This window comes from Equus quagga, chromosome 8 (genome assembly GCF_021613505.1).
Source record: "Equus quagga isolate Etosha38 chromosome 8, UCLA_HA_Equagga_1.0, whole genome shotgun sequence".
In the NCBI taxonomy this organism is placed as follows: domain Eukaryota; kingdom Metazoa; phylum Chordata; class Mammalia; order Perissodactyla; family Equidae; genus Equus; species Equus quagga.
This window is the reverse complement of record NC_060274.1, coordinates 99,324,960-99,337,092: the sequence shown is the minus strand read 5'-3', so window position 1 is coordinate 99,337,092 and position 12,133 is coordinate 99,324,960. Positions and strand designations below refer to the sequence as shown.

The 12,133-nt window shown below is 35.3% G+C and overlaps 1 protein-coding gene across 1 annotated transcript in view; it reads right to left on the bottom strand.

Moving 5' to 3' along the window:
- Positions 1-12,133, bottom strand: part of CFTR (CF transmembrane conductance regulator) — a 165,883-nt gene that overhangs the window by 113,144 nt on the left and 40,606 nt on the right. Inside the window, exon 4 of the mRNA XM_046670741.1 lies at positions 2,885-3,100. Coding sequence (XP_046526697.1) covers positions 2,885-3,100 — 216 coding nt within the window. The remainder of the gene's footprint in view (positions 1-2,884; positions 3,101-12,133) is intronic.

The following is a 12,133-nucleotide window of genomic DNA, read 5'->3' as shown; positions in this document are numbered from 1 at the left end:
GTTTGCCGGTTTAGATCCCGGGTGCAGACCTACACACTGCTTGTCAAGCCATGCTGTGGCAGGTGTCACACACACACACACACACACACACACATATATAAATAGAAGAGAATGGGCACGGGTGTTAGTTCAAGGCCAATCTTCCTCAGCAAAAAGAGGGAGATTGGCAGCGGATGTTAGCTGAGGGTTAATCTTCCTCAAAAAGGAAAAACCCTTAGCCTTAAATTTTTCATGCAGTCCAGTAGTAACTCTGTTGAATAAAATTACTGTTAAAGTCAATAAAAGTATATTATGAATAATTGAAACATTAATAATTTTGTGAAAGATTATATTAACAATACAAAATCCTTAAATTTTACAAAGAAAAAATATATCTATATACACAAAATAGAATTGTTAAATAAATTAATTATGATTATGAAAGATCGCAGTCATACTTTGCCTGTAAAATTTAATATGATTTCCATTAGATGTTCTGATTGGAGAGTACCCAAGTAATATTTATTTCAACTGAATCTCTCACATTTGTACTCAGCACTTCATAGATGCAAATCACTGTATTCAAGGCTCCAGGGATTATTAAGATTTATTAAAACATAATTCTTGCCTCAAGGCAACTAGTATATTTATAACTAAATATGATACAATAAATGAGTTATCTCTATTCTTCTTGAAATTCACAAGCAAAGCTCAATTTAGTTTGCACTTAGATTCCTTATTTAAAATATAATTTAAATGTATCATAGTTGCAGATTTTTGAACAAAGCAAAACGGTGCTTTATTACAAAATTTGGAAGATTGTAGAAAGAATTAGTGGTTGCCTGCCACATGGATGAAACTGGTCGGATATGGCACCAGCTTATTTTAGCTTGCTTTCTGGACCAAACCACAGCTATGTGGAGATGCAACTGTATTCTTTGGTGATAAGGCCAATGCTGGCCAATAAGGGTGGCTAGAGGGGTAAAGTGAACAGAGTAAGAATACGTATCTTCACCACTAAGAAAGAAGGACAGGTACAATAGCTTCTAACTTTTCATTAATGCCTTTGGGATCTGAAAGCACACATATTGCTGTATTTGCGTTAAATGCTATCTGTAGACTTATTTACAAACTAACCTACACCTTCTTTGATCTCCCCTCCCCTTTGGCCCAGAGGCCTTCAGGCCTCTCTCTTCCTGTATAACACAGTTTGCCTTGCTACATTATTTCACTACTTATTTTATTTTCCCTACTAGTTGGAAAACCCTCCATTTCAAGGATTGTGGCTTACCCATTTTAGAAATTTTTAAAGTTTTTGCACAAAGTTCTACACTTTTTAGGTCTTTAGTTTCTTCAAATATTTTATCTATTAAATAGGCATAATAGTTCCTACCTTATAGGGTTTGGGGGAGGATCAAATGAGATGGCATACCTACATCACTTAGAAGTTTGCCATGCATCTTTTGCTATTAGTTATCATTATGATAAAAAGCACTTTTTATAAATATCTTGAAACTGGATTCAACTTTCTTTGACATGCATGCTGTGTAGATTCTACCTTTCAAATAATACCCAATAATTTCTTCACTTACGTAAAATTTCTGGATCAAAATAAAATTGTTGTTGATTTATCACTCATGCTTTCCTGGTACTTGTGAACTGATAAGATTGGAGCTGAGATTATTTGATTAAACTGTGGACTCAGTTCTTTTCTTGTGCCTTCATAAAAGGCTTTTTTGAACAATAAAGTATGGCTATCAAGGTTTTACAACACAATTGACATTGCATGTATATTACGGAAGTGTTATGGAGTAGTTGCTAAACGGAATTTCAGATCCTTGTGCCTTGTAAGCCAAGCATATAAAGTTTTTACACTGGGGGAAGGAAAAAGAGAAGAAGGGTGAAGCAATATCCAAATGACTCAATCAAAACATCTTTCTTTAACGACTTGGTAGACCCAAGCAGTCACATATGATCTTGAATCAGGTTGGTGAAAGCACTTGTCACTGAAATAACCATAAATTGTGTTTGTAAGGCAGGTGAACCTTCATTTGAATTCACCTAAATTATGCTTCAGCAACGTCCGGACAATGCACACTGAAAAGCAGAGAAGATTCTTATGGTTGCCATGCATGTGCTGTGCCAAAAATTTTAAATTTGCAGGATTCACAGGATGGTAAAAATCTAACTTAAAATATGGCAGTGGATGAGTGGATACGGCCACTGTATCACAACTAGTTAAGGTGGAAACTTTTTTTTTTTTTAAGGAAGATTACCTCTGAGCTAACATCTGCCGCCAATCACCCTCATTTTGCTGAGGAAGAGTGGCCCTGAGCTAACATCCATGCCCATCTTCCTCTGCTTTATATGTGGGACACCTACCACAGCATGGCTTGCCAAGCAGTGCCATGTCTGCACCCAGGATCCATACCAGCGAACCCCAGGCCGCCAAAGCGGAATGTGTGAACTTAACTGCTGCGCCACTGAGCCAGCCCCAAGGTGGAAATTTTATTGCTTGGATTACCATTAACAATTATATACTATACTCTTGTTATTCAACATAAAGATACGTGGCATTTTACAAAAAAATGATATTTTGTCAATGACTTCTATGCACATGGTAAGAATCATTCCAATGGGAAGCCATGAATTCCAAAAAATGATGACATGACTAGTGAAAAAACCAAAAATGAAATCTATAATATCGGCAGTTTATAGAAAGTGCTCAATAATTATTCATTGAAGTAAACTGAATTATCAAGAAAAATTAGAAACATTAATTATTGCTGCCATTTATTTCTCAGGCACACAAAATTGATTTCAGCATTTATCCCTTACTTGCACCAGCTTGGCATTTAAAATATGGTACCACTACAAGTACGGAGACTGCTCAAGGAAGTGTTACCTTCTTATAAATCAAACTAAACATAGCTATTCTCATCTGCATTCCAATGTGATGAAGGCCAAAAATGGCTGGATGCAGGAGCAGCGTCCTCACAATAAAGAGCAGGCATAAGCCTATGCCTAGGTAAATTGCAATGGAGCGTTCCGCCTCGTTGTCTGGATCGTAGGAAGCTATGATTCTTCCCAGTAAGAGAGGCTGGACTGCTTTGGTGACTTCCTGCAGAAGAGGAAAAAACAGAGACATGAAATTTGATTTCCCTTTCATAAAACACGCTCACAATTTCAACCTAAGTTTCATTCTTAGAGGAGGACTTATAACAGGCTTCCGCAGAGGGCCATGCCATATATGAAACTCTTGATACTATTTTTAGTATCTTTATTCTTTGAATTAAGATTTGATTTTTGGTTATAGCAAAAGTCATCTGGAGACAAGTTTACGTATGAGGTATTTTTGACTAAAAAGTGAACAGTGGCCCTAAAGTGAAGGTGTCATTTCTGGAGTGGCACGTTGGTTAGCAACATCTACACAGCGCTTAACAGTTTATAAAATATTATTCATTTGATTTTCATGACAACTTTAGGAGTCAGAGTAGGCATTATTATTTTCACTTCGTAGGTGAAGAAATTGAGGCCAAAGAGACCAAGTGTCTTGATGTGATTTCAAAACAGAACTTTTAAATTTTGAGCAGTGGAATTGTTTCCAGAATGCACCAAGCGTCTCAAGGCAACCACAAAGGGGAGCTGGCAACAGGAGGGAGGAGCACACAGGCACTGGCGCTCTTTAAAGGCAGTCACTTCTGATGGCATGTCCTTCAGTCTGGCATAGGTATGGACTTCAGGGAAGGAGCATGCCATCAGACATCAACCTCAGGCCAGTTTCCAATGATACAACAACTCCTCAAAGACCTATGAGTTAAGAAGGGAGGACCAAAGTTGTGTTTTCCAAGTATACTTCATCAGATCCTCAATTGAATACTCAATCAAATCCCTTAAATTCACTACCACTTCTCCTGAATATAGTCAGCTTCTCTTATCTATCCATGGTTGAATCCATGGATGGGGTCCACATCCATGGATTCAACCAATTGCAGATTGAAAGGCCTATGATGGGTGCCTCTGTACTGAACATGTGCAAACTTTTCTTTCTTGTCATTATTCCCTAAACAATACAGTATAACAACTATTTACATAGCATTTACATTGTGTTAGATATTATACGTAACCTAGAAATGATTTAAAGTACACATGAGGATGTGCGTAGGTTATAGGCAAATAAGATGCCATTTTTTATAAGGGACTGGAGTATCTGCAGATTTTGGTATGGGTGGGGCCTGGAACAAATCCCTCATGAATACTGAGGTACGACTGTATATAAGTATAGATTTGAACCCAGAGATTTGAACTCAGGAGGCCTAATTCTAAGCCAGCTTGCTAAATTACCTTCACAAGGGAAAGACACATAATCTCCCATTTTATTTCATGATGGCCTAGTGAAATGGGGATCTGAGGGTAAACTCTGCAGGGAAATGATGCTATGATAATTGATTCCACTTCAAACGTATATTTTCGAGGCAGACTGGCTCCCCAGTATTGTTCAGCATTACTCTCCCTTAGCCCTTAAATTGCTTTTTTTCCATTTTCTACAATGTCTTTTCTAAACCTCGGTGCCCAATACCACCAGCCATCTCATTCTCAATAGATGAAAATACTTTTCTAGATCAACTTCATCCCCACAAGGAATCTTAATCTGTATAGAGCTGTCAGTGATTGACCATTGGCTTTGTGTAGCTGCTCGTTCCATACTTTATATTCACTACTTCATCTTAAATTAACTGTGTAGACCAAGGCTCTGAATGTAAGAAAAGATTCAAATCTTTAAAAGAAGTTTCCAAACTAATCACAAACATGGAATATTAGGGTTCTCTCATCTCAGCCATATTTTAAATATGTTTGAATTACAGCAAACAGACAGGTGCTGAAAAGAAAACCGCTAGCCTCCTATCCAGCTATAACACGTTAATAGTTTGCCATATCTGCTGAAGAGCACTTGCTTTTTAAAAAATAAATAAGCGCAGAAATCACTGCTTGTTGGTGTGTATCCTTTTATGCATGCTTTGTACTTTTATTACACATGTATCCATCTTCAGAATATATAGAGAGAATTATTTTTGAGGTTTAAAATTTTACATGAAGGCCATCATACTGTGCTTTCACAGTTTTTTTTTTTTTACTTAAGATTCTGTTTTTGACATTTTTCTCCACCACTACTTGTATATCTATCTTATTTATTCTAAGTGGTGTTCAACATGACATCCTGTGAATAAATCAGGTTATCTGCCCCACTGCCCTCTGTTGGGACAGATGGCTTGTTTTCATTCTTAGACTATTACAATCTGTGCAAGTGCTGCCCTGGTTGTTTTTATTAAGTTTCATGGATCCATGCCAAACATTCTCTAGAGTAGATAATTTTATTTCAAAATAATTTCTTAAACTAGGAAAATGTGCAGTTAAGATAAATCTTGGCTTTGAAATTATACGTATAAATAAATCTGTATTACAAATATAAATTTTCATAGTGTGTTTGCAGTGGCAATATTTCATCTTCAAACTATTTTTAGATCAATATTTTATCCTAGAATTTTTCCATATTATGTTATTCTTCATAGACAAATGTCAATACCACATCTACTTTGATTTACTTTTCCATTAATAGTGGGTTTGCACTGGGCGAAAATGCTCTCTTGAGTTGCAGTCAAGGGCACTGGATTTGTATGTGCTACCCTTCTTGGAAGAATTGTGCATGGCCATGAAGCAGAGAATAAGGAGCCGCAATATTTATCATGCATATCAGATCAAAATCATTTCTTGTTCATTGTAAGACAATAACTGAAAGAATGTGAACTATGACTGCTGCTCATGAATTCAATTGCTTATATCATACTTAGTATATAAACACCTTTCTCCTTTTTCCAGAACCCATATATATATTCTCCTAATAGATAATATATCCAAGAATATAGAACCACAGATAAACACCACATTACGTACTTTTAAGGAGTAACTCTTATCTACAGAATGCTGGAAAGAGCATTCTGAGGAAAAAGAGAAATATTTTAGCAATTGAGTTGTACACAGAATATTTGGAGTTAGAAATGTATAGGCTTGCTTATTTTTTTTCCTATTGAGCAATTTGAACTGAACTCGCTGCCATTGTATTTCCATTATATTTTTTCCATAACCTGTCATCTCTATCACAATCGAACCATTTGCTGAATTATTGTTCAGCTGCAATTTATAACAAAACAAGTAAAATGTATGGTAATCTGATTCAGACATCTATTCCACAAACTGTCATTACTGAACCACTTAGTTGTCACCTTGCCTCAACCAGAAGAGGACATATTTGTCCTTTGAGCAACAATGGCTATTCCACAAGGACACTGGTATGTTACTCTGGGAGGGTACATGTTCACAGAAAAAAAACGAAGTTTCTTTTTAGTAGAGAAAATTCCAATAATAGGATAATCTGCCGAAAGCAAAGCAACATAAACCTCACCACCACATGGAACTGTCAACATTTAAGGACAAAATCCACACTCCAAACACCTTCTTCTAGAGTTTTCCCTACTCTGCTTTAAGCAGCATATTCTCTAATATTTACAGTGGAACCATTTACAAATATCACCTGATTTTTTTATTTGGAAGGAAAAACAATAGTAACTGATACCTAGCTCAGCCTATGAAGTGCAGTGTTTTACAAAAATCACTCCTGTAACGACTGGGAGAAACATAGTCCTATATTCTTGGTGTGTGAAAGCTGTGTGTACCCTGTTGCTCAGATTATTTTCATAGACACAAGAAACTTCCCAACTTGCCACCATATAAAATAGTGCAAGCAGACTGAGGCTTGAATGTAATGAAGAGGAATGTAAATTTATTTGAAAATTTGATTAAATATTTTATTACTTTTTATCAGACACAAATCAAGATAGAATTCACTTACGGTTCACTTAGATAATAGAAGAAGCTTGATACCAATTTTTAAGTCAGCACAACAGTGAAAGGAACACTGAATTCAAAGTCATGAAACCCAAGTTCTTATCCCAGCATGTTACCTACATAATCTGTGCCATCTTAGTTACTTCCCTTCTCTCAACAGTTTCCTCACTGATAAACTGAGTGGTGGAGCAAGCTGATCTTGAAGGTCCCCTCCAGTGCTAACATCTCTGATTATATGATCTGAGTCTGGGGAGTCCCATGGCAGAGGTTGAAGATTCCTTAGGCAATTGCCCTGGCCCATTCCTGCCACTGCTATGGGTATTTTCTACTCAGAGGGACGCAGGTCTGAACAGTGTGAGCTCAGAAGACTATCTTGGCAGAGGGGGTCAGGTTAGAGAACAGCACAAGTGACTGTATTCCTGCTGGAAATAATCTTGACTCTCAATTTAGATCAGCCTCCCAGAGAAAAATTAGGAAGCCTGAAAATACCTCCCAGGGGATATATCTGGTCTCTCATGGGATCCTCCAGATCAGAGCTCAAAGTCACTGTGGATGAGTCTAAATCCTTTAGCCATTTCTCTTCTACCTGGGACAGGGCCAGATGTTTCTAGAGATGGGGAAGTCTGGTGGATATTCAGACTATGAAAGAAAGTTCAGAGAAAAATAGGAAACTTGGTTCAGGCTTGCAATTACATTAAGTTAATTATCCCAAAATAACTTTACTTTAAAAATTATAATCCAAACCCAAAGCACAGTTGTTTCTAATACAAGTAGAATGATTAGTTGAAGAACTTCTGAGGTTACATCTTTTTCCTATTTTATGTAGTCAGCAAAATTATCATCATCATCATCATCATCTCAACTCATTTTAATATATTTTATATGTCCTTATCTCAGGAATACCAGCACATTATTTGCAAAGTATTGAGAAGTTAAGATTTCTCAATATTGAGAAATAAATTAACAGAATACCAATAGACTACAGACAAAACTATGATTGTCTCAATAACGACTGTGAAGGAATCTGATAAAACTTTAATATCTGTTTCTGATAAATGTTCTAAATAAACTCAAATATACAGATATTTCATTTACCTGAGAAAGAAATTTTCCCTCAAAACAATAATCAGTCCCATAATTAATAAAACTCTAGAAACATTACCTTTAGAGTCAGAAAAACACAAACAATAGGAATACAGGCTATTGGCACAATTTAACATTTTTCTGGAAATTTTAGCCAATATAACTCAACAAGAAAAATAATTGAGCTATGAATATTGGACAGGAGAAGCAAAGAATCCTTATCAGCATAGAATACAATTGTCTATACAATAAATTTAAGTGAATCAAGAGATTAATAGGTGAGGTTTAAAAAATAATTTACTAAGAAAATAGATTCTCATATACCAAGCATAATAATCAATTAAATAAGTGTCCGATTTATAGTAACAATACAAAAAAGATATATTGTAAATATCAATAATTATATATATCTTAAAATATATTTTACAAAACTTTTTTTTACTTATTTTACTAAGACATTTTTAAAGTCTCTAATAAATGGAGAGACAACTTTCTAAAAAGAAAAACTTAACATTGCAAAGATTACATTTTCCTCCAAGTTATTTTATAAGATTAATGCAATTTTCATCAGAATTCCACGTGGATTTTTTGTAAGTGAACTTATAGCACCATAAAAGTAGAGACTGTCAGTCTTAGTTTTTGCCACAATCTCAACATCACAATACCTAGCACAGAATATCCACTCAGCAAATATTTGTTGAATCAATGGATGAAATGATTCTAAATTTCATTTGAAAACAAATGAGAGACTACTCAAAATCATTTGAGGAATAAGAACAATGTGTGAGAAGGTTTACATTACTGGATATTAAGTCATATTATACAGCTATAATAATATGTGGCATGATATAAAAATAGACTGATTTATCTAGAAAATCCAGGAACAGGCCCAAGTACATGTAATAATTTAATATATAATAAAATACAGCATTTTAATTCAGTGGAGAAAGGCCAGATTATGCAATAAGTGATGGAGAAACTAGATACTCATTTTTTAAATTAGATTTCTATCTTATACACACACTAAAATAAATCCCAAGTGGATTAGATATTTACGTGTAAAAGATGGAATAAAAACAAAGATATGTGCTTTTACAACATTTGGAAAGGGAGGGCTTTTAAAAGTGTCTGATGTCAAAAGCAGAAAACAAAAAAAAAGGTGTATAGATTTGGCAGAAAACTTTTAAAAATTAAAACTTCTGATTGTTAAATAACAAACAAAAACTCACTAAAAACAAATGATGGGCTGGGGACAATAGTCTCTCATAGGTCAATAAGAAAAAGTCAACTACACCAAAATAAAAGTAGACAGAAAACATGAAAAGGCAATTCACATCCAAAAAAAGAAACATAAATGCATAATTCATACATAAAAACTATTTAAACTCACTGGGAACCCAAAGTAATACAAGGAAAAATGATAATGTATTTTTTCACTTAGCAATTTGGAAACATTCCTTAAATGATAATACCTATTGTTAGTGAGGACTGAATTTTCATACCTTAGCATCAAGAAAATAAATTAGTACATCTTTTCTGGAAGGCAGTTTGAAAATCTGCTAAAGTTTAGCTTTAAAGAGATATGCATTAAAGCACTGTTTACAACAGTAAAAAAAAATTGGAGGCAATCTAAATATGCAGTGATGAGGAACTGATCAAATAAATTATGGTACAGCCACATGATTCATTAAACATTAAAATGATTAAGCAGAAAAACATCTAATGACACGAAAAGGCATTCACAATACATTAAGAGGAGAAGCAGATTTATAATATACTATGTAAAGTAATGACCCACCCCCCTTCATTAAATATATATTCCCATCGGAAAAGAAACTGGAAGGATAGACAGCAAATTTTTCAGTAATGATTTGATTATTTTCTTTTTTTTTTAATTGAAAGTTTATAAGTCTCTTTCTCCACCCAACTTTGCCTTTTTATATATGTATCATGAGTGCTTAGCACTGCACCGGCCACATACTAAGTCTTAAATATTTTTAAACCAGAACTATAAAAAATACTTAAAAGAATAATAAATTTTTGAATGTAAAATTACATATAACTTAAGATAATTAATAAATGATAAAAAGAAAACATGCATACAAGAAAATGGAAGAAAGTAAAAACACACAGAATTTATCACAAAACACAAAGCAATGGCTTAAGATTCTGGTTTTTTTCCTCCCGAGGAAGACAAGCCCTGAGCTAACATCTGCCACCAATCCCCCTCTTTTTGCTGAGGAAGATTGGCCTTGAGCTCACATCTGTGCCATCTTCCTCGACTTTGTATGTGGGATGCCGCCACAGCACGGCTCAATAAGTGGTGTGTAGGTCTGCACCCAGGATCCAAACTGGCAAACCCCAGGCCGCCAAAGTGGAGTGCACAAACTTAACCACTGTGCCACCAGGCAAGCCCCCTAAGATTCTGTTTTTGACAGGGTAAACAAGAGTGTCAAGTTTCTGTTTATCTTGATACACTAGAGTCTGATGGTAATTTTTTGCTTTATACTAATTGCTAAAGGAAGAATTTTTCCATATTCAGCATAGAAAATAAAGCCTATTAATTGCCACAACTGTTTGTAGTTTTCAAAAAAATGTATATACACCACACCGAGAATCTATCTGCCTACTTTTGAATCACGCTTTTAGATTCCATGTCTAATTCAAATGTTTTGCCTTTGTTATTTTCCTTTTAGTGTTTATTGATTCATTAACTATTACCAGCAATGTTTTCACTAGAAATCTAAGCCATATTCTTCATGTTTTATAAGAAAAAGTTCCTGGATTTGCTGATATAGCAGCAATAGTAGATTTAATCCAGAAAATGCAATAATGGAAGATGTGTTAAAATATTAATTTTAATTTCTGAAGAAATGCTTAGAATCTAGGCATCATTTTTAAACATCAGCCAAACATTTTCCTGTGCTCTATAAAAAATCAAATTTGGGGACTGGCCCAGTGGGGTAATGGTTAAGTTCACATGCTCCGTTTTGGTGACTCAGGGTTCGCAGATTGGGATCTCAGGCGCGGACCTAGCACCACTCATCAAGCCATGCTGTGGCAGCATCCTACATACAAAACAGAGGAAGATAGGCTACAGATGTTAGCTCAGGGCCAATCTTTCTCACACACACACATAAAAATCAAATTAGTAGTTTAAGACTTTCTTATAGCATATATAGAGAAATAAGCAAATGCAAATAATATGACTATTTGCGCAGGTAGGTGGAGATTCTATTTAAAGATATAGTAATAGCTAACATTTCTGAAGCACTTGCTATGTACCAGGATCTATTCCACATGTTTAACTTGTTTAATTCTCACAATAACTCTATGAAATTAGCTATTATTATCTATACTTTACAATTAAAGAAACTGAGTCAAAGACAGTTTGAATAACTTGCCCAGTGTCACATAGCTAGTAAGCAGTAAACTGGGATTTTTTTCCCACTTTCACTCCAAAGCCCCCCTCTTATTCATAACCCTGAATCAAAATAAAATGTTATATCATGACCTCGGTCTCTCTCAGTTGATCATGAATTCAAGCATTGTGATTAGTTGAACAACAACCTAGCAAATCAAGTTATAAGTTAACATCACTGTTATTTAAGATAAGGACCATTTCTCTAGGCTCCATAGCATCAGACACGTAATTTAAAATGCAGAAGGGATCATAGGGACTGTTCACTTCACTGCAGCCCCTTTAAGTGTACAGTTAAGGAAACTGAGGTCCAAACAAGATCTTTGATGTCATAAGCACACGATCACACACAATTCCTAATTTACAAATCGATTTTGTTCTAAACTTTCACATGTAACAACAGAAGATACATTTTGCCTTGGACACAATATTCTTCTGAATGTGGCGTTGGATTCCTAGGTGAGCCTTCAAATGCACGTATAATGCTAAATGCTCTTAGAGCACCTTTCTGTTCAAATAGTGCTGTAAACACCTAACCAATCTGTATAACAATGTTTCTGCAGGAAGAGAGGTAACATCCACCCTGCCGCAGTCTTGGAAGACAAACAGGAAGTCCCTCTTCTATACCTTTGCCCTCTCCATGCACCTGTCATCTACTTCTCTCCAATGGAGTCTTGAGAGGGAACGCCAGAGGAAGAGGCAGAAAGTTAATAGTTAACGTTGGGACTTTCTGATAAACCCTTAGTC